This window comes from Periophthalmus magnuspinnatus, chromosome 9, assembly GCF_009829125.3.
Source record: "Periophthalmus magnuspinnatus isolate fPerMag1 chromosome 9, fPerMag1.2.pri, whole genome shotgun sequence".
Lineage (NCBI taxonomy): Eukaryota > Metazoa > Chordata > Actinopteri > Gobiiformes > Gobiidae > Periophthalmus > Periophthalmus magnuspinnatus.
Genome location: NC_047134.1, coordinates 30125 through 54169, shown reverse-complemented (window position 1 = coordinate 54169; position 24045 = coordinate 30125). Strand labels below are relative to the sequence as shown.

Below are 24045 nucleotides of genomic sequence, written 5' to 3'. Positions count from 1 at the left end.
TCACGGTTCCAACTGCTCAGAACTTTTATTTGAGGGCAATGAAAGTTAAAATTAAATTAAAATATTAGATTTAGACCGACAGGGCTGTTTAAAGGGGAAAACTCTCCAGATAAGAGACGTGGAACTACAAAATGAATGTGGGCTTGTCACTTGGGTCGTATAAAAAAGAAAAAGGAGACGCAGTTAGTTTGACCCCACCCCCTCAGAACTGTCCTCATACTCAGTGCTGGCTCTCTCTCGCCTCCCTGCTGGACGTTTGGCTAATTTCACACAAGCGTCGCCGTTCTGTCATAATGTAACAATCTTTCCTGCAGTTTTTGAAAAAGTAAACAAAAATCCTTCAAAAATAAAATGTCGCAACCACATTTAATATTCTACTATTACATATACAGTATATATATATAAATACATAAATATCTTACATGTACAACCAATTTCAAAAGGGGCAAAGGGAGAACCCAAAAGACTTATGAGGACGGGGGTGGGGGCTGCGCTGACAGACGGCCTGTTGTTGGTGAGAGGTGGACGCAGCGGCGATGCTCAGTTGGTCCAGTAGGGGGAGTTAGCGTAGCTGGACTTGCTGCCTTGGGATTTCTGTTGCATGCTGCCGGACTGACTGCGCTGTCCAGGGCCTCCCTGAAAATACAAGACGAAGATTAAATAAACTAAATAAAAAGTGAAAAGGACAGTCAATTCTGAACATCTGAACCTGCACCTCGTCAAAGGGATTTGGGATTTTGTATCGACCAAAACATTTTTTTTTTTAAATAAAGGTACAAGAGGCATAAGGTCCTAAGTCACTCCTGGTCTTTACACTGTCCAAATATTGTCCCCATGAGTCACCATTAAAACTGATCAGTGAAACTCAGGCTCTCTTTAAATCTACTATTTAACTTTTACACAGTCCAAAATATAAACTATGTAAAGTTTGGCACCTACAAAATTAAGCTACGGGTACAAAAAAATATTTTTTACGTGTCACTGGGTCCTAACAGAGCGCTGAACCGGGTCATGTGACACAAATGACACTTTCAATGGACTTCATGAACATTATATTTTGTCTTGTTCTAGTACCAAGCAGCGTTTAGTATCGGAGTATCGATTTGTTTGAAATATAAACAATAATGATGGAACTGAACAGTTTCAGAATGGTCCTGATCTTCATCAGATAAGATCACACAATCATATTAAAGAAAATACTGATGACATTTAACTAAATGAGATCAGAATGGTGCAATAAATGTCAAATACCATGTGTTTCACTTAATAAAATATAGCAACAAAAACATCGAGTTCAGCGGTAGGTCTCAGCCATTCACCTCCCTTTAAAGGAAGAGGTCTCACCTGTCCGTCCTGGGCCAGGTGGTGATGCAGCAGCTGGGAGTGTGGCTGTTGATGTGGGGGGAGGATGTGGAGGAAGGGGGCCGGAGCGTAACCAGGGGCACCGCCCGGGTTCAGGGGTCCAGTGCCCCCCAGAGCAGAGGGCAGGCTGAAGGGAGGGGGTGTGCCCGTGTGGAAGCCCTGCTTATCAAAAGACTGCACAGGAGAACAACTATTATTACAAATATAAATGTAAAAGCAGGTATATCACAGCTCTGACTATTGGCCAGAGCCTGACGCCGTGTTCCAGTTGTCCTCAGAAGTCCACTCCAGTTTCTGGTCCAAAAAACATGTTTACTTATGGAGCGGTTGTTGAGCTCTATAAATTCTCCATTCACTTTTCAAAAATGTTCAAATATTAAGACTTCAAAGTGCTGCTGTCCAAAAAGCACATTTAAAACAAGATCTCACAAATGTTTTAACAACTGCAGTTTCAGAAACAGATTTTACATAAAAGTACAGGTCGTGCTAAAGTGTGTTTGTATGTTAATAGTTCAGGGCTGATCAGGTCTGTGGTATCTAATGACACAACAGCGCACAACTGCACATAATGACACACAACAGAGCCTTTAGAGTGCAGGAGCAGGTTCACAGGGGAGGGTTCACAGTCAGGGTTTAATTTTCACCAAACGCAGGCTGCACCGTCATGTTGACCATTTCAGAACCCGTGTTCAAAGTCCAACCCTGAGACGAGGACGGTCCAGTTCAAATGTGACCTCTGAGGACAACTGGAACACGCCGTACAAACAGAGGAAACGTCCCTCTGTGTGGGATCGGTTCTGTACTTTTGTACCTTAAACTACTCACACATGACTATGTTCGGTCGCAGTTACCTGTGTTTTGCTGTAGATGGACGCTCCCATGTCGGGGACTCCTGCACTGGACCCTGAGGCGGACAGCCCTGGAGCTGCTGAGGCGAGAGGGAGGGGTGTGGAGACAGAGGAAGAGCGTTTATAAAATGTACTACAGCTGTGACATTAGCAGATACAAACGTCATCTACAGCTATACAGAATATCAAGTAGCAAAGCGGGAACTACAGAGACCATGATGCTTTGCTCTGCTTTTGTGCAGCCAACATGAGGAAACTACTGCTCTTTACATATTTTACATTATTTAAAACTAAATACGAATCTGTTATAACAGAGGTTATGCAGAAGACATCACAGCATTCAGACTTTTTACAATGAGTGCCAACATCAAGAGATTAAACGGTGCGTGATGAGATTTACTTTTGTAAAAGCTCAAAACACAACATTGAAAAATGTGACAGAGCTGCTACAGTTTAAAAAAATATTTTAAAAAAAATCGACAACTCTGAAATATTGAGTTTGCACCCGAGTCTAAAACAAGAAAATGAAGTTAACAGGAGAAACCAGTGAGAGTGAGACCACAGAGACACTGCATACATTCACATTGAGTGTGTGTTGAGATTAACTGTCCTAAGTGTCCTTTATCTCACCCTGTCATTAGCTTACGAGCTAGCTAAGCTCTGCACATCCACAGCAGCAATAGAAACAGCTTTCAATTTCCATTTTGCCGTGTAAAGATAATTTGAGCTAAAAAAAAATGGCTCCATGGACAAAAAAGGACAAAACCACATTTTGCTTGTTCTGCTCATAGTTCTGCCTCAGAGCCGCAGTCGTAATGTGGACGGGTTTTCTTAATAAAATGATGTCAGTGCATAACCTCTGCCTCTATAAGGCCTCACTACAGGTTTGTGTGAGAACCTCATTCATATATATTTTATCCCATTCACCGTAAGTATCAGACCTGCTGTGAAGCGCACACACTGACCACACTACACATGAGCACATTTGGATATCATTACACTTTAAATGAGTTCATATGCAGTTAGTAGATGTGCAGCCAGTAGAAAAGCAGAGTAGATGCAGCGCTCCGTCCCACACACACATGCACAACAGAGCAGACTCATGTGGGGGTCTGAGGGGGGACATGAGCCTGTGGTCGGTCTGACACTGGGGGTGGAGCCATCCTAAGATACGACGATCCTGTAAGAGCCACAACGCGCAACTCGATTCATTCAGTCGAAAACTGGACTTAAAAATGTCACTTTACTTGACAATAGCGGTTCAGGTCAAGCAAAGGAATCACGCCTTTGACAATAAACTGGACTATTCTTGTAATTATTTCTAAGTCCAATCTCTCCCTCTGTGTGTGCCGTGCATTTATGATTAAACTTAATCTCTCATTTAGCACGTGGATGTCGCACATTTCTGTTGACAGCAGTAACACGGCACACGTGGATTTAAAAATATAAATATTAAATGATCTGTCCCGTCAACACAAAATAAAAATCGTTGCGATCCTGACACCTACGCTCTGTAAATCCACCCGTCGATGTTTTCATAAAGATAGAAGGCGTTTAAATTAAAGACTCATGAGTTTTTTATCCCCATCGTCCAGCTCGTGTCACCAACCATCCATTCATTTTATTTTACGTATAGCGGTGAATCCTGATGAATCGAATTGTAGAACCTGAGTTGTGAATGGAAACGTTTTCTGAATCGTTTCACACCGGCAGGACGCCGTGGTGGAAATATGAGTTTATCTTTAACTAAATGAGGACTATCGTTTTACGTCAAGTATTTATCACGATGAACCTTCAACTCATGGGGAACTTTTGATTCAACATGTTTAAATGTCATGAGCTTTAGAACGTTGAGTGATTAACATCTAGGGGGAAACTAACATCTGTGGGTGTTTTACATGAAGTTTCCCTGGTGAAGCAATGCACACATTATCTACCAAAAAATATTTAAGATGGCCTGAAAACTCAACAAAAAATACAAAAGGGATTTAAACGGCACATGTTCAGGGGCCTGTGATCAGTCCAAGCTCAGGGTCCTGTTTAAGAGTTTGATTTTACACAAAAAGGTGAGCTGAGTTGTGCTGTTCAACAAGTCCCTCTCAGATAACATCACACGCTAACTAGCATTAGCATTAGCCGACAGTGTTTCAGTGAGTAGCTCTCACCTTTTTGTGTAAAATCAAACTCTTGTTCAGAGCCTGTGATCAGTCCAAGCTCACGGTCCTGTTTATGTGCCGTTTAAATCCATTTTGTATTTTTTGTTGAGTTTTCAGACCATCTTAAATCTTTTTTTGGCAGTTGTTGCAACGTGTGCATTGCATCACCAGCGAAACTCCTGAACATTCCACCACAGAGACGCACGTAGAACACCCCCAGTGTGATGTGCAAATATCAACACTGAGATAACCTGGACGTCCCGGTGGTATCAGAGTGAATGTATGGGGTGAGTGTAAATACCTTTGCCTGGACCGCTGCCCGCTGACTTGGCCTGTGTCTGGGCAGAGCCTCCGTACCCTCCCTTACTGTAGTCCCCAGCGTGGGCTTGGGACAGGTCGTCAAAGGCTGGAGGAGGCAGAGGCGATGGGGGGGGCAGAGCGGGCAGAGAGAGGGGTGAGGAGGAGGAAGAGGAGGAGGAAGAGGAGGAGAGGCAGTGAGGTCACCTGTCTAAGATGGAGGACGCCTGTACACTGAGCAGGGGACCGGAGCCTGAGAAGCGACACGAGCCCAGAACACGCATGCCCCAATCCACATGCAAAATGTGTGCAAAACGCCCCAAACACAAACCCCAAACACACAAGGCTATGGACAAAATCACCCAGTCGACTAAGACAAGACATTTAAGTCAACTAATGCAACATGTTTAAGTCAATACAAGACATTTAAGTCGACTAATACAAGGCGTTTACAAGTTTAGTGCTGTATGTGGAAAAGGCACTTAATCTGTTGGTGTGAAAAAACTAAGGCTTGGCCCAGAATCTGATCTCCATTGTTTTAAGACAGTTCTGTTTCCATGTAATAATAGCTATAGAACAGTAACTGTGGATAATATCTGTGGATCAGTTTTGTAATTGTAAAAATTTAACACTACACTGTTCTGGAGCTCAACAGCGACCTCCCTAACCCAGTTCACCAAATCTTGTGTTTTAAATGTATTTTTGGACTTAAAACAACCACATTATGGATAGTAGTTAGCACGTAGCTGGTTAGCCTCCATGATGCCTTCAAACTCTTAATATTTGAAATTTCTCAGGGGTAAAATGAATGGAAAATTTACTTCTGGAACCAGAGCAACTTCAAAGTGGGTGGAACTGTTGTGCTGTATTGGTTTACACTGAGAATATGAGAATATGTAAAAGGAAACCTATCCGCACTGAAGAACACTGAACACATTACATTTATCAACAGGGCAGTGCTAAAATGGGGTCAGTGTACTTATGTTTAGAGAGGCTGTGGTTACATGCACAGACTAATCAGAAAAAGAAATCATTATTTCTGACCAGATTTTGTGGTTCATGTGTCATTTTTAAAGGGCCCATATTCTTCTATTCTCTGATCTGTTCTAATGTTGTTTCCTCATCACAAACAGACCTGGAGTTGTTTTGTTTCATTCACACATGTTTAACACACAAACCTGCAGATTTAGACCGAGATCTTCTCTCAAACTGAAAACACTTTGTGGCACATCTCCTGTATTACCACATGACATCACAAGGTGGAACAGAGCATTTTGAGCTTTGGAGATGTTACAGACTAATAATAAAGTGTTATTCAAACATGTGTGAATGAAACAAAACACAAGTCCAGGTCTGTTTTTGAGGAGAAAACATTAGAACATGGATTAAAGCTTCAAGAGGCAGTTTTATGCAATATAGAAGCTTTAATTAATCTTAAAGGTCCAGAACGCAGACAGATTTGTGTGCATGTAAACAAAGCCAATGTATAATCAATAGTACATCATTGTATTTTACATGAGGACTCTACAGTTTTGGTGAGTTTATTTCAAATGTATTGTATAAACAAGCTCCCTTTACACAGACACCATTTTAATGATTAAAATGGCTGTATTTCACACCACGTTTGTGCATGTCCAGGTTTAACAAAGAAATAATGTTAAAATGTATTTGGTTCTTACAAAAATATAGAATATCAAGTAAAATAAACTGTCCGATTTACTGCCAGACTGTGATATTTCATGAGCAGTGAATGTGATTCTTTTCTCCAACATCATCTGACACTCAACTTTTCTATAAACACAATATTTTATGACAGGGGTAGAAAGTGATTTCAGACAGAGCCCATGTCACAGACATGGAGTGAGAGTGACGCAGAGCCCATGCCACTCCGACAGAGTGACGCAGAGCCCATGCCACTCCGACAGAGTGACGCAGAGCCCATGCCACTCCGACAGAGTGACGCAGAGCCCATGCCACTCCGACAGAGTGACGCAGAGCCCATGCCACTCCAGAGAGCGCTTTGCTCACATTAGTGTATCAGACTTAAACCCTTCACATGGATCACGACACTCTAAAGCACAGGTGTGATGCAGTGCACAGGTCCAGTCTTACCGGTGCCGTAGGCGTGCTGCCCGTACCCGCCCTGGTGCTGCTGGTGGTACTGGCTGGAGGGCGTGGCCAGACCCAGAGCAGGCTGTTTGGCTGAGGCCGGAGGTACGAATACCGGGGGGCCGTACTGGAACGCAGAGGGCACACCGGGCACGCCGGCGTAGTACGGCAGACCTGAGGAAGAGGAGTGAGTTTGGAGTGAGTTTACAGCATTAAACCGTTAAAGGAGCTTTGTGTAACCTGCGCTTTAAAGGAGCCCTGTGTAACCTGCGCTTTAAAGGAGCCCTGTGTAACCTGCGTTTTTACTGTTTATAAAATAACTACAATCACAACTGAACCTGGGCTGCCAGAGTTTTAACCAACTGGATTTCAACACTGAACCTGGCGACCCAAAAGAGTCATGTGAAGTTCATTCTGCTTTCTGATTGGATAATTGCCTTGAACCAAAACATTAAACTATAACAAATATGGTGATTGTGCTCAATTTTGTAAATAAGAATAAAACATTACAATTTGAAATCAAATATAACTCTTACTGATAACAATGTCTTACATTTGTCTGGGGAGTTAGGTCATTCTGTGTAATTTAAAAATAAAAAAACAGCTTGTTTAATCAGGAGAAGTTGTACATTGTGAAAAGTTGAATAAGTTGTGACGGTAGGAGGCTTGTGAGTCTGAATGCTTCTGTACAGATATAAGGCCTGTGACATTCCCGTACCAGTGTATCCGTAGCCTGGAGGCAGAGGGGGGTTTAAAAAGGCCTGGTTCTGGCCCTGTTGGCTCTGAGCTTGTCCTTGGCTCTGGCTCTGGGGCTGTGGAGGCTGCTGCGGCTGAGACTGGACCCCCCCAGAGGAGAGGCTGGTGGGAGGGGCGGGGGAAGACGAGTCGTTACGCCCAAACTTTGTGGCTTCCCCTGCAAAACACAGAAAAACATGAGCTCTGTGTTGTTTTTGGATTTCAAACATGAGCTCTGTGTTGTTTTTGGATTTCAAACATGAGCTCTGTGTTGTTTTTGGATTTCAAACATGAGCTCTGTGTTGTTTTTGGATTTCAAACATGAGCTCTGTGTTGTTTTTAGATTTCAAACATGAGCTCTGTGTTGTTTTTGGATTTCAAACATGAGCCCTGTGTTGTTTTTGGATTTCAAACATGAGCTCTGTGTTGTTTTTGGATTTCAAACATGAGCTCTGTGTTGTTTTTGGATTTCAAACATGAGCTCTGTGTTGTTTTTGGATTTCAAACATGAGCCCTGTGTTGTTTTTGGATTTCAAACATGAGCTCTGTGTTGTTTTTGGATTTCAAACATGAGCTCTGTGTTGTTTTTGGATTTCAGATGACATCACAACATTCATATGTATTGTAATGATCTGATATTTGGAGTTTATTTGTTCTTGTAGCCGTTTATGTGTCAACCTAGCTGCTTTTATATGTGAGCTTTGGTTGCTATGGTGACGAGTTGATGTGAAGGTTCCATTGGTCAGTTACTGGTCTGTTCTGGAGACTGGCTCTAGTGAGTGGACTCTGCTGCTGCTGCGCTCTTGTTTTGGCAACAGCAGCCGTTATGTTGAGGAAAATAAACAACCAGATGTGTTTCCTTACACCAGAACAAGACAATATGTTTGATACAGATGAAGGCAAATAAAATGAACGCTGTTAAAATCCAGTTTTGTTGAAATACAGACAGTGGGGCAACAGTGGCTCAGCTGGTACAGTGTTTGTGCACTGATCAGAAGGCTGGCAGTTTGAAGCCCGTTTGAGACGTCACATCGACTGACCCACAGGCCAGGGAGCTGGAGGAGGGATTCCAGCTCCCACAGATGAATACTGCAAGTGTGTCGTTGTGCAAGACACTCAACCCCCTAGTGTCTGTACACTGGTGTATGAATGTGTGCGTGTGAGTGAATGTGCGCGTGTGTGGGAGGGTGTGTGGGGGTGTGTGTGCGTGTGTGTGTGCGTGTGTGGGGGTGTGGGGGTGTGTGGGAGGGGGTGGGGTGTGTGTGTGTGTGGGGGTGTGTGTGGGGGTGTGTGTGAGTGTGGTTTCTTGATGGAAAGCGGACTGACTGAAAGATTTAAGACAATTTTTTCCCCAAGTACAGAAACTGCAAATAGATTAATGTGCTAAATAATTATGTTTTTTGTGACTACTCTCAATCAGAAAGGCATCTGGAGTAATGTGCAGCCCTATCACATGACACAGGGAAGGGCATCTGGAGTAATGTGCAGCCCTATCACATGACACAGGGCTGCCAGATTACTCCAGATGCCCTACCACATGGACCACAGTGACGTACCAGAGTATGGGTTGTTGGCCAGGCCGTCTCTTCCAGGCATCGTGGCTGTTGTGCCGGGGAATGTTACACCATAGTAGTCCTAAAGAAGAGGACAGAGATTTATTACAAAGTAAAAACATTTCACACGTGGACCTGGGGATGTAACAGTAACCCAAATATCATGATATTGTATCGTCAAAAGTCTCACAATATCATCCTGGGTCAATATATCGAATCACATTTCTTTGTTACGGTGCTGCCTCAGATAAAAAAAAAATGAATTTAAGAGAACTACATGGACCATGATCCTTTGCTCTGTTTCAGTGCAGACTACAAAGACACTACTGTTATTCAACACTTTTAAATCTTAGTTATTTTGTTTATGAGCACAGACAGTAAAGAAGTGGACTGAGAGAGTGACATCACCACAACTTCGAGAGCATCATCGAGGCGAGAGCAGCTTCAGGGACGATCTGAAGCCGAGTTACATTTGGAGCTGCGACTGAGAGTATCATGGCAACCAAAGAGCCAATCAGGAGCAACGCTTTTGAAACGCCCCCTCCCTCTCACACCGCTGGTTTGGCAGGGAACATGTGCTTAGCTACGATGTCAATCAAACCTGTTGCTAATGCTAGAGGGATCGAGCTCGGGGATTTGTCTTATTAATGTTAATGTCTTGATTTACAGACAAAATAGTGAAATAAAAACCCCCAAGGATCACGTAGAGCGGGTTATTTTAAGTGCCTTTAAAGATGAGCCTGAGAGCTGCAGTTACAGAGAGAGGAGCCACAGTTTCTCAGTACAAAGTAAATTGGATCTACAGTCACCCATGATCCCAACTCGCAGGTTAGATATGTCCAAAGTCTATGGACAGAAACAAAGGACTGTCAAGGCATTTTAAAACAAAAAAGTATCAACTTACCATAGGAAGACGAGACTGCAACATCTGCAGGTCCTCATATCCATAGATCTGCTGTGGGGACAAGTGTGAGGGTTAAAACAGCCCAAACATGGAGCTGAGAGCAGGAACATCCTTAAGGCCATGGAAACTTAAGTCTATTATCATTCAGTATATGAAGGATGGAACAAGTACTTTGGGTCAGTATTTACTGTGTGTAGTTTTTTGTACTAATATTAATTATGTGTCTGTTCTATGGTAAAACCAGGTCCAAATGGATAACAACTGTGTGTGGCCCTCATGTTTTTCACCAGGCCCATGATGTAGATTGTAGTAGTAATAGTTATGTGAGAGGGCTACATGCAAAACATTTAAGCAAATTATTTCACTAGAGAAATGTAACTATAAATGACAATATTAAAACTACTTCATGCTCCTGACACAATAACTCAAAAGAAAGACCATTTTTACAGAGCTTAGTCAAACTTCCATGGCTCAGATCATTTCATGTTAAAACTAAAATATAATTCTTGTTCACATGATAAATACTGAGCTCAAAAATAAATTGCTGACGCTTCCATAAGTGTAAATGACCACAGAATATGAGGGACAGGTAAAATTATTATTGTTATGGTCTGCACAGTAAGTATAATCTCACAGAAATAATCAAATGCAATATTTGTGGGTTTTCCTATTGGACATTTCTTATGCAAATGTCATGTACAGAACAGAGTAAACTGACTCTTCAGTCTATATCTGAGAATGAAAAAACATTCTTATAATAGAGCAGTTACCGGGTAAGCTGGGAGCAAGCCACCAGGGCCCATAATGTACTGATTGGCCAAAAGAGGTGGAACTCCCTGGGCCAGGTTTGGAGGAGCTTTACCTGAAATGAGAAAATACAATGTTTAATTAAAAATGACTGAAATCCATCTTTAAAGGGCCCACATTACACAACACTGATGCTTCTGAGCTATAATCCATGTTCTAACGCTGTGTCCTCCTTAAAAACAGACCTGCAGTTGTGTTTTGTTTCAGTCACATGTTTAAGTCACACTTTACTATTAGTCTGTAACATCTCCAAAGCTCAAAATGCTCTGAGCCACCTTGTGATGTCATCAAGTGGAATTTTTCAAGTTAACAGCTCTTTTTACCTTTAGTTCAGTTGAGATAAGTGGCAACTCCAGGACTGAAATGATCCAAAGGATTCTATTAAAGGTGTGTGGAGTTTAAAAACACAGTGGAGCACTTCCTGTATCACCAAATGATGACATCACAAGATGGAATTGGGTGTTTTCAGTTTGAGAGAAGAACTCAGCCTAAATTCTCCAGGGTTTGTGTTATACATGTGAGAATGGAACGAAACAACTCCAGGTCTGTTTGAGGTGAGGAAACATCACATCAATCAGAAAACAGTGTAATATGGGCCCTTTAAAGCACGACTTGTTTAAAACGGTGTAATATGGGCCCTTTAAAGCACGACTTGTTTAAAACGGTGTAATATGGGCCCTTTAAAGCACGACTTGTTTAAAACGGTGTAATATGGGCCCTTTAAAGCACGACTTGTTTAAAACGGTGTAATATGGGCCCTTTAAAGCACGACTTGTTTAAAACGGTGTAATATGGGCCCTTTAAAGCACGACTTGTTTAACACGGTGTAATATGGGCCCTTTAAAGCACGACTTGTTTAAAACGGTGTAATATGGGCCCTTTAAAGCACGACTTGTTTAAAACGGTGTAATATGGGCCCTTTAAAGCACGACTTGTTTAAAACGGTGTAATATGGGCCCTTTAAAGCACGACTTGTTTAAAACGGTGTAATATGGGCCCTTTAAAGCACGACTTGTTTAAAACGGTGTAATATGGGCCCTTTAAAGCACGACTTGTTTAAAACGGTGTAATATGGGCCCTTTAAAGCACGACTTGTTTAAAACGGTGTAATATGGGCCCTTTAAAGCACGACTTGTTTAAAACAGTGTAATATGGGCCCTTTAAATCAGTTGTTTAAAACGGTGTAATATGGGTCCTTTAAAGCACGACTTGTTTAAAACGGTGTAATATGGGCCCTTTAAAGCACGACTTGTTTAAAACGGTGTAATATGGGCCCTTTAAAGCACGACTTGTTTAAAACGGTGTAATATGGGCCCTTTAAAGCACGACTTGTTTAACACAGTGTAATATGGGCCCTTTAAAGCACGACTTGTTTAACACAGTGTAATATGGGCCCTTTAAAGCACGACTTGTTTAAAACAGTGTAATATGGGCCCTTTAAATCAGTTGTTTAAAACGGTTCGTACCGGAGGAGGTGGTGAGCAGGGGGGCGGTGCGGCTGCCGGCAGCAGACAGAGAGGTGTTTGTGGGGGCCGTGGAGGGACCGTTGGGGGTGAGTCCTGGAGCTCCAGAGGGGTGGAGGCCATTAGAGCTCGTGGCCAGAGGAACAGAGGCGCTGCTGGGGACGACTGGACCAGAGGATGAGGGGAAAGAGTGGAGGCTGCTACTGTTCTCATCACTGCTCATCTGAAAAACAATAACATGGCAGTTTAAATACCATTTTAAAGAGGCCTATTTTATTTATATGACGTATTATCTGTTAACACAACATATTTAGTTGACCGTGTTATCTTTAATTCTTTGAAAATGCAGACAGTACACCCGCTAAGAGCTGCTTTTACCATCGAATATGAAACCATTTTAACCAGCAAGTGCACATTAGCATGCTTTTGTTTTTAGCATTACTGTGGTGGCAAAACTGTCTCTGAAAGTTGTGAAAAGTGCTTATAAACGCATCAAGGTGAATACTTTAAAATCTGAGCTGTGAATAACAGTCACTCATTACTAATGTTCATGTATAAACAAAATTACTTTTTACAGATAAAACACAGGTTCAGGTGACTGTTTTTAAACGTGCTTGATATGACCTTAAAAGCTCTGAAACGTCCAGTTTGCAGAATAGGTCTGATTTAAACCATATTCTAGTCGTTTCTTGTCATTGAGCCTGTCAAGTTGTACTTGGGGTGATTCATGTTTGAGTTTAACCTTCACTCCTATTTTCAAGACGCCATTCTGTCAATCAACCCCCATTTTCACCTCCACTGATTCACCGCCACTGTCACATACTTGGCTCTCCGTTATTCTTTATTTTAAATCAAGGATGCATGTAGGATTCGGCAGCGTCGCGTAGTCATTTTGGTAAAAGTGAACATAAATCCGCTAGTGTGAGGTGCAGCTGTCCACAGGAGGCGCCTTACAGCACGCAGCGCTTTGTGGTGATGACGTTTACAGCTTCTATTGGGAAGTTAGTGGACTTGTAATTTGGGATTTGCATGATTTAAAAGAAACATGATTCACAGGTGTCATAGATATAGAGCAGACAAAAGCACGATGTCTTTGTTTGAGTGTTGTGTTAAAACAGGACGTACCGTGACAGAGTTTGTGCTGAGTGCAGATCCAGATGAGTGAGAGCTGGTCACATGACTGAAAAATAAAACCATCATATTGAACCGTCTCTGCTTTCAACATTCACAGCAGACATTTGGATAGACAGATTCAGTCTGAGTGTGTCCACATGTGAAGATTGAGACATGTGCTTGTAACCATCATAATCAATACACATTTATATTGATACTTTGCAGTTGATGTCATTAACCTTCCCCACAATGTGTTGTTTGAATTAATTTTGTATTTTTTCAAAACATTTCTCAGGCTGTGTTTGCTAATGTGCGCATTGTGTCACCATGATAACTGCTGTACATTCCTCCAAAGTCATAAGGAGAAGCCCCCAGTGCGATGCCACTGCAAAGTATCAATGAGTGTCATACATATTAAAAGGAGGAGTTTACCTGCTGAGGGAGGAGATGGGGGCGGAGTGAGAGGGTGTGACCGAGGGGGAAGGCGTGTGGTGGGAGGGGCCACTGTCACTGCTCAGGACTGGAGACTCAGGTTTGGAGGTTCTCGATGACGCTGAAAGAGGGCATCATATCTTTAAAGAGGGGGTATTAACCGCTAACACACAACATACTTAGATCACCATGTTTTCTTTTATTGTTTTAGAAATGCTACATTCACAGAAAACAACGTATTAAACCCTCTTCAGGCACATTTCTGATGAGGGAACAATGTTATGACAAGGTAGAAAGCTCAAAAATAAACACAATTTTGCATAATACCCCCTCTAAGTTCACCCAAAATTTAAATACTGTGCCATGCAACATCTCTGGTGGAGGGTAAGTCACCAGCTTGCCTGCATGGAGTTGCTATTACTATAGAATGTTCCACAGTATAGCATTAAATAAGGTCAGACCAATGGAGAGACACCATTTCGCTGATCAACCCGTTTTCACCGCCGCTAGTACATGCCCAATGTTCTGTAACAACTTTGTTCCCCAATTTTATTTTCTAAATTGATCACCCGCAGAGGATTCGGCAGTGCCGCGAATTCATTTTGGTACAAATGGAAAAATATTGCGATTTAAATGCAGATAATAGCAATGATTCACAGGTGTCATTGTAACTACAGAGCAGACACAAGCACAATATGTCTGCTTTCCATAGAAACTGCCTCTCATCTACTCCCCTGGGCATTAAATTGTTAAAATACTTACTGTCGGCTGTGCTTTGTGTCTTCATGTTGCTGTATCCATTCTATGAAAAAAAATATACAAAGGTCAAAGAGGTCCCAAACTAAAGCTCAAGTAACTGTCCTGGAGTTTAAACACGCACTGTGAGAGCTCCAGAGGCGGGCAAGGGCAGGTCTTTACTCTGAGAGAAGCCCAGATGAGGAGGCAGCGCTCGGGGGCCGGTTGTGGTGTCTCCCCTGCTCACGGTGGGGCTAGAGGTGGAGGGGGGCTGGGTGAGACCGCTGGGGAGAGCCATGGAGGGGGAGGCCGTTGCGCTCGGTAAGCCCAGCGACGGCGAGGGGAAGGTGGACTCTGACACGGACGATGGCAGAGTGGGCAGGCTGCTCATGTGCTCACTGGACACAATAAGGAGACAGTTAAAGAGATAGAAGCTCCGTGATCGACTGATATGGGACGTTTCATGGCCGATACAGATTTCTCTGGATTCTAAACCATCGTGACATTTTTGGGTCAGTATGCAAGGCCAGTTTTGATTATGTTCCCACATTATATGATTTGAAATGAACAAACTCGTCCACAAAGCTTTTTTTCCCCTTTTTTTACTATGAGTTAAGAGTTAAGTTTTCACACTCAACTGTTCAAATGAAGATTTATACATTTTCTTTAGGCATCTGCTGGGCCCAAACCAAAGAGATTTAAGGGCAGTGACTCATATGCTAAAAAGTGAAAATATCGACACCGATATGTCTACTGCCAAACCTGTAGTTTACATCTGTTCAAACACGTCCGGAAATGTGACTCGGCATGTTTAAAATGGGAATTTCTAATAGAATTCTACTGAGAGCTGTTGGTGTAACTGCTCAAAAGCACATTATTTTTTATATTTTTTTACATTTCTGTGATGTAGATATAGATTTAACATTTTGTAATTGTAATTGTTTGTGATCACCAAATGTGAAATTGTGCTTCCATGTGCTGCCTGCCGGCCTCATCTGTTCTGTGTTATGTCTGTAGATTTTGTCTGTCTTTGTCAGTGTTTTACTAATTGCCTGCTTACCTGTACTAACTTTTAGAACATTTTACTAATAACCAAACTAACTATTTATACACACTTTGTATTTTATGTGTGGTGGCATTTTACATCTTGCCATAGGGACTGCAGTTGGAAACTAGCTGTATAGCTAATACTGGCGCATTTACAGAAATATTGATTAATGTGCATTGTCCCTATTCAAATAAACTAATAAATAAATAAATAAATAGAGCCAGATAAAAACAGAGTTACCTAAACAAACTTTTGAAAGGCCTGTTACTTACCTGACTGCACTTGGCTTGGAGAAGAGACTGCTCTGCTGCTGTGTCTGGACCGGGGAGGGGGCGGGTATAGACACAGGCATAGACGTGGGCATAGAGGGGGGCATGGGGGCAGACATTGGGACTGGTGCCTGGTCCCTGGTCCTCTCGGGCTGGGGAGGCATGTCCACTGTAGCTGCAGCTTCAGAGGCAAAGTCCAGAGCTCCAAACTGAACGTTCAATCCAGAGACGTCTGTGGATCCCGGCATCTCCACGGCCGATGATGGGATCTAGACCAAAGAGGGTAAATGTGCTTTATAGACGACAGCATCACAAAACACTGTAAAATTGTTGAAAGTGACAGGCTTTCGTGTCTAATTCTGACTTTCTTTGGCGGAATAGAACCTCTGGTCAATACTCATAGTTTTACATCAGTTAAGTGGCAGTGGCAGTTTATGGGGAAAAAGTTGAAACAAAAAAAGTTTAAAAAACAGGAACAGGAATTGGAGCTCAGTTCTAAAAATGAATCTCTCTGCCCATGTCATAACTAAACAAAATTTAAACCTTCACTCTCATGCATTTTAGTTGGTCTTATCTTAGAATGTGAATGCTTTATAGCATGAGGGAACGCTGGGATAAAAGACCTGGAGAGATTATATAAAATGCATGTCTGAAAGAAGTATAGTCTTCATGCATAAACTATTAGCCGTACATTCATTTTCAAAGTTAAATTACACCTTTTCTGCCTCACTGGTCCTCGTAAAACCTGGCAGGTGGAGCTTACCTTTGAGGGGGGCGGGACGCGGCGTCTGGCGGCTCTCATCTGCCTCTGAGGAGCTTCTGAGGTTTGACCCTCCAGAGCAGAGAGCTTCACTCCAGGAGATGCTCCATCACGAGTAGAAGAAACCTCGTTACCTGGACAATGCCAACACATCAGATCAAGTCACATAAGGATTTTGTTTTTTCAAAAAATATATAATTATATTCAAATTTTTTCAATAATACTTCAATACATCAGCCGCATCGAGGAGAAGTGGAGTAAAATGGTGCAGAGTTGTACCTGGAGGTGTGGGGACCTGCGGTGCATGAGGCTGCGTCAAGCCTAAAGACTCAGAGGTGAGGAGCGTGTGCGTCTGCCTCTGGGTCAGCTGACTCAGCACCGCGGACGGCTCCGGCTGCGGCTTCATCTCCACTGGAAGAAAAAAATTGACATTTTATAAACTGTTCTACAGCCAACAGACTTCACCTGTGGCCCAACTACAGCAGAAACAAGAGCTCAGCACAGGGTCAACACTTACAGTGATGAGCAGACAGAGGGCCATTCTCCAGCCGCGGCGCTTTGCTTTCTGCCACTGGGGCAGGCGCAGACAGGGCAGGTGCAGACAGGGCAGGCGCAGCCGGGCTGGCCATGTGGCCTGGTCCGTTGGTGACTGCGGGACTGTGGCTGCTCCTCTGACTCTGCCGAGGCCCAGGCAGAGGCTCCAGGGGCTTCGACGTGTTCAAGGAGCCAAACCCAGAGCCCAGCACCGATGACTGAGGGACACAGGGAGATTTAGAGACAGAACAAGAGAACTCATAATACCTCAGAGTGCACCTGGTACAACTGCGACTGCGGTGACAGGTTTGACTGCGGTGGTGGAGGCCTCTAGACAGAACAGACTTCCTCCACCACAAGCAGCACCGCACTCCTCGGTATGCGGTCTGACCTCCTCTCGTTACCTTCAATTATTTTGAATACTGCAGCCTCTGCACTGGAGCTGCACCACATGCTGTCTGAACAGGTGTAACACATGTGTGCACTCACACTTAAAGCCTGTTTTCATTTGTGCCAGTGGGCACAGTATAATGTGAAAGTAGTTTTCATCTGACTTCAAACTGAAAGGTGATTCTGCAGGATGCTTTTATATCAGTGATTCTTAGTGATCCCTGGGCTAGAAAAGGTTAGGAACCCCTGTTCTGTGTCATGGCTTCTCCGATCCTTACCAGCGCGGCGTGCGCGTAGGACGTGGCGGCGTAGCTGGAGCTGCCCGAGGCCGCGTGGGCGTAGCTGTTAGCGGTGGCGTGGGCGTAGCTGTTAGCGGTGGCGTGGGCGTAGCTCTGTGTAGCAGTGCGTCCGTTATGGTGCGAGTTTGTGAAGACCAGACTCTGGCCCAGTTCTTCAGCCGAGGGCCCATCCACGATGGCCCCCAGGTCCGAGTCGACCGCAGCAGCTCCGGTCTTAGGCAGAAGCTGAGCCAAGTCCACACTTGAGCACAGACACAAGGAGGAGGCATGAGACAGGATTTAACAAACACGCAAACATCACATTTTCAGGTGTTCAACTATAAACACACTAATTATTTTACATAATGTTCATTGCAATAATGCTTAATAATAGAAACAGGTCCATTGAGTTCCTGTTCAAAACTGCAAAACTGAGAAGCATAGTGGCAACTACTTTGAGTAAGATAATAAGGAAACACCATTATAACACTGTTAAAAGCTCATAAAACCCTTACCTAAAACATCTCCTTTAAATGAAAGGGAGCACTTACTTTTGCCCAGAGGTCAGGTGGTTCACAGGAGCAGAGGAGGCTGTGAACACTTTGGTCTCAGACAGCTACAAAAGAAGAAAAATGCATCAAACACATCATGCATTAAATAATATTGTCAAAAGGGCTGAAGGATTTGAGGAAATTATCATATTGTGATTTTTCTGATAAATATTCCATTAAACTTGTGATGTATGTTTTAAACGTGTAAATTAGAATTGGCCCAAAGAAAATTAAACAAAGGAAATGTGTTTCTTGGTCAGGTCATATCTGTCTGTACAGATCTAAATTAGAGGGTTAGTTTTTACGTGGAATAAGAGGAGATTTTAGTTTGTGGAAAAAAACTTAACAGTACAACAAAAATTGCATCCTTTATGATTTGCCAACTGTGTTCATTAAAATTACCATTTTGATTTGAATTACATTAATCTTGCATCCTTAATTCTTCAAATGCATAATTTTAAAAGAAAATGATCTTACATCTTCAGACCAGTCCTCTGAAGTCCAGTCTTCCATGTTGCCTCCCCAGGGTCCTGAGGGACAAGACCATGTTAAGTCGTTCTGGTCAAAATCATGGCTTGGACAGAGAGAACGTACCTTCTGCAGGTCCGTTGCCGTCTTCCCACATTTCCCCGCGACCTCCAGAGTTGGCCGTGTAATCAGCAGGATTAAATGTCCTGCAAAAACACCACAATCTTGCTAGAAAGTAAAAGTAAAAATACTGTGCCAAATCAAACTCTCATTAGACCAGGAGTCCGAGTCTTACCCCATTCCCTGTGAGGAAAACCTGTTTCCAGCAGCTGCCCGACCACGTCCACGACCACCTGCTCCTGAGAGGAAACACAACGCTCACATCTGCCCCCTACTGTTCAGAACAAGTCATCTGACCTCAGTTATGAGAAGTTTTAAGAAAACAACAAAATAATCCTGACATCTACAGTTCAAAACTACTCATGTGAGTCCTCCATCAATGTTCCCTTTACACAAGACAATAAGGTGAACATCATTAACAACTTTAATAAAAGAAGACCATAGGGCTGGGAAACTGGTAACAGAATGTGCATTGAACACTGTTAAACTTAAGACAAACTATACATTTATTGTGACTGAAATGAGACATGAGCTACACATAAATGTCTTTGACTGGTTTGTCTTAAAACTAGAGCTTTGTGTCTGGTCCCAGGTGCCTGTGTGTTCAAATGAAGATGAGGCCTGATCACTGGGCTAACAGGATTATAGGACCATGTAAACACAAGGTTTGATCATTACCTGTTACTTCCCAATTTATCCACTGGGTAATATTTGTCATGTAAAACGTCTAACTCAGAATTCAACCCTGGGGGCGTACTTCATGTTAATAGGTCTGTGCTTACCTCTGCCCCGCCCCCTGCGCCCACGGTCTCCGCCCCGCTCTCCTGGAGCCACATCAAACCCATTCTCCTCCACTCGCCCTGGAACCAAAACAAACCTCTAAATATCATTTTACAACCAGAAGAGACCACGCCTTAGTCCAGTATGTTAGAGGCGAACCTTCCCTGCCCCGGCTGAGCCCTCTTCCTCTGCGGTTGGACGCTCCTCTTCCTCGGCTTGGCTCTCTCTCTCCTTTCTTCTCCTTTGTGTCTGGGGCAGATCCGTCTTTACCAGGGCTCTTCTTCTTCCCCCCCACAGTCTCCCAAGAGTTCTGCTGCAAAGAAAAAAAAAAAAGCATGGTTCATGCCAGAAGAATGGCATTTACATGACAGCAAAATACAGATTTTAACTGATTATTTTGTTGTTGAGATTAAGCTTGTATTGCATTTTATTACCATTTCTCTGTTAATATCTTATACTTTTGTGACTTAATGTGCTACAGGTGTCTATGTGGAAGGGTCTATTAAAGAGAAGGCATTACACTTTTGAGTAGTTTCACTAATTCCCACTAATGAAACTATGGCACATCGTATCAGGTTTGTGAAGGTGTAGTGTATTGGGGGGTTTTTTCTATCCTGCTGTATAGGTGTCATAGGCTTGTGGGCAGAGCCTTGTACAGTCAACCATAAGGAGGGTTCGAACAGGGCCAGGGATAGATTGCTAAATTACTCAAGTGTGGATGACATTTAAAACAACTTCAGGAATGTTTTTTTATGAGGAGATAACATTACAACATGGTAGAAAGCACCAAAAAGTCAATTTTGCATAATCCCTTTAATTAAAAATGCTCAAAGGTACGCAACTTACCCATTCAGGAAAGTGCTAAATGTACAGACTGAGGATAAAATCGTTAACATGTGCGCAGTTTTGTGGCATTAAATCTGAGTTTTCATCCCATCACTACCTTCAAATAGTTAAATAATGTTTTGATATTTACTTGCAATTTGAAATAAACATTAACACATTATGTATTTCTGTAATAAAATGAACTGAAACAATATGCGTACTGTGTCAGAAGGGCTGTCGAGCAGGAACAGGATGGCTCTGTTTACATCTCCGTTACAGTCATGCAGCGCCACCAAGCACTCGTCCTGGGTCTTTCCTGCCACCTCCATCAGCTGAAATAAAGCATAAATACACATTAAAATATGAAAAGTATTTTGAATAAACTCATCACATTTAAAATGGAAATAAAAATGTACCTGTTGGACCTTGGCTTCAAAGTCTGGATCATTTTTGTCGTAGATCATCTGAGCTAAACGAATCTGTTCTGCTGTGGGCTGCAAAACAAAGAATCATGAAATTTACAACGTATGAACCACTTCAGTCTAAACAGAGGACAATGTTTTAGTTACACGTTACTAATCACATTGTGATTAAATAGCTGACATTTTAATAATAGGCTTTTGTTGACATTTACTGAAATATGACATAAACTAGGAGGAGACTGTGGTACTTAAACATTTGCAGCCTTTGTGATTTGCACGTTGTGTCCATTAAATTGCCATTTTGAGTCGATTACAATTAGTCTTACAGCTCTACTTTAAACATATGAAATAATGATGAAAACATGGAGTAGAGATCAGAAAGCACTCACCTGTATCTGTTTCTGTGGCTGTGGGGTGTGTGTGTTTGTGGGTAGGGCCTTGTCCCGAGTCCCTCGGGTCTGACTGACCACTGAAGTCATCATATACAGTATATACAAAAATGTATGTACAAAATAGAAAAATCTGAAAAGAGAGAACAACTGTTAGAATGGTCAAAAGCATTCCATTATTAGGGCTGCATGATACGTTTATAATATTATAATATTTAAATGTGCAGTATGTCACTTTACTGGTTCGGGTTCAGCCATTGCTCGTCACCATGAAGATGTTATTACATTGCCTAGAATATTCCACAGTAAGGCATTAAATTTGTCTTGCATTTAGTAAATTACAGGTGTTAAACACTTGTGTATGGTGATATCACCTGCTTGTCTCCATGGAAATAGATTACAGGCAAAGCTATGGACACAAGCGTGTGTTGAACCCACCACCAGAGAAGTTACACAGTGCATATTTACACATAATGTAATTTAAACTTAACTTAGCTGGTCAAACATTTTACAAGTTTAGGTGTGTAAAAATAAAGTTGAAAGACTAAACCATAACCAACCAAGTCCAAAGCCTGGCGAAATATTAAAATTTTGAAAAGACTAAATATGTCAGATGAAATATGTTTGTTTTTTTTTTTTTTATAAATAAGGGTTTTAACACAATTTGAATCCTCTGATTTATTATTATGCAGTTTATGCTTTTACAGTGTTTATTTAGTCCAGAACCAATGTAAACACATGGTTAGAGCCTGCTGTTGTGAGGCATGCCATGTAAGACCCTCACCCATCTGTCCCCCCATCTCACGGTTATATTTAGAGGGGCAGTCCGGGTGTCTGCTTACACCCCCAAGACCCGCACACAAATACTCCCACACATATACCCCCAAGACCCCCTCACAAAAACCAAAATGTGTCTACACGCACCTTTATACACGGATTAAACACGAGGATCTAATACAACATCAATGCTTTAAAGTGAACGTGCCCTGGTTTAACCAGACAATAAAACAGAGCCTCATGGACATGTTATGGACATGTTATAAAAGTGCCCGCTCCAGGGTGGATCAGGTTACGCACCGGGAGCTTGTTGTTGTCCTCAGATTAGCCTGAGTCTTTTCAGGGCAAATAAGGCTCACAAACAGCGACTGTTGATAATTTATCATCTAACAACATCCTGAATTTGCATAAATAACAACACAGCTCTATGAGACAACGTCAATGTTTACGATCTGCCAATGACATAAAACACGTGACTATTTTACATTTGGTTTATTCTACTGTTTCAAGCGTAAACTAAAAAAACAACGAAAAAAGGACGATGCTGTCTGGAAATACGACCTCCACCACAGCCAAGGCTCCAGTGCAGACGGCTAGCACAGGTTAGCTTCAGCACTAGATTGCTATAACGTTAGTTAGCTTTAACGCCAGTTAGCTTTAGCACCAGTTAGTTTTAGCACTAGTTAGCTTTAGCACAGCCTCTTAGCCAGCCGTGCCTTTGTCTCCAGTGTGACTCAAACATGACATTCCTTTGCGTTTTTGACGACCACGGCGAGGTTTGTAAAAAGAGTGGGTCTTAAATGTATTTTACAGGACCACACGACACACGTAAGTCCAATCGGAGCGAATTTAATCGATAAAATTACATGTTTTGAGCGGAACACAATAAAATGCTAAGACCTCACACACATTTAGCCCACGAATAGCCGCGGTGTAAAACTATAGATACAAAGACAATGACCCAAATCCACTGACATCTGTGACATTTGACTGGACGTGCTTTCGTGTCGATTTAATTCAAGATAAACCGCTAAGAACCTTAATTTTCGCAGTGTGTTGGTGCCCGATTAGCTGTAGCTCAGGGCGCTAGCTGTTAGCCCGGCATGTGAACGGCCCACAGCTACAGAGGCTAATTCGGCTAACACCAAAATCCACGCCACGAACCTCGCGGTAAGTCCCCTCTAAAGCTCGGTGCGGAGTAATCGATGAAAAGACCAGTTCAGAACAGGTCCGGAGGAGGTTAAAACACGGGACGGAACGTGTTTTTTTTTTTACGTATTTTTGTTTGTTACCTGCTAACACGCTTCGCTCAGCCACAGCAGACTCCGTCACGTGACCCACCGCGCCGTTGTTCTACACCGAGAGACGCACGGACCAATCACAGACCGAGATGTGGTCACATGGTACGGCTACGTGTTCTGCGTGCGCGCCCTTGGGATTCTGCGCGGTCCCGTCTTTGTTTTCAGTTTGACAAAAGAGAATCTGAATCTGTACACCCCCAATACACACACACGCGCGCGCAAAGAAAACACACCGATACACACACACACACAGAAAACACACCGATATACACACAGAAAACACACCAATAGATACACACACACAAAGAAAACACTCCGATACACACACACAAAGAAAACGCACCAATATATACACGCACACAAAGAAAACACACCGATACACACACACACACAAAGAAAACACACGGATACACACACACACACACAAAGAAAACACACCAATAGATACACACACACAAAGAAAACACTCCGATACACACACACACAAAGAAAACACACAGATACACACACACAAAGAAAACACACCGATACACACACACACAAAGAAAACACACCGATACACACACACACAAAGAAAACACACCAATAGATACACACACACAAAGAAAACACTCCGATA

The 24045-nt window shown here is 42.6% G+C and overlaps 1 protein-coding gene across 6 annotated transcripts; it reads right to left on the bottom strand.

Moving 5' to 3' along the window:
• ubap2a (ubiquitin associated protein 2a) lies at positions 1–23509 on the bottom strand. 6 transcript variants are annotated; one of them, XM_033972340.2, is made up of 29 exons: positions 23418–23509; positions 21349–21481; positions 20954–21031; positions 20759–20869; positions 19872–20025; positions 19715–19792; positions 19108–19171; positions 18939–19018; positions 18822–18874; positions 18345–18409; positions 17794–18055; positions 17109–17343; positions 16871–17002; positions 16595–16725; positions 15835–16100; positions 14660–14912; positions 14542–14581; positions 13780–13900; positions 13360–13414; positions 12238–12457; positions 10735–10826; positions 9965–10015; positions 9064–9142; positions 7491–7685; positions 6776–6946; positions 4668–4772; positions 2214–2290; positions 1345–1536; positions 1–636 (listed from the first exon to the last, which is right to left on the bottom strand). In XM_033972340.2, exons 2-29 carry the CDS (start codon positions 21439–21441, stop codon positions 541–543), a joined length of 3549 nt encoding a protein of 1182 aa, XP_033828231.1. In that variant the 5' UTR covers positions 21442–21481; positions 23418–23509; the 3' UTR covers positions 1–540. The 6 variants fall into 6 exon arrangements, with proteins under 6 accessions (XP_033828231.1, XP_055080447.1, XP_055080451.1 ...); XM_055224472.1 differs by having other exon boundaries at positions 19872–20022; XM_055224476.1 differs by having other exon boundaries at positions 2214–2287; positions 19872–20022.
• Between the last annotated feature and the right edge of the window lie 536 nt (positions 23510–24045).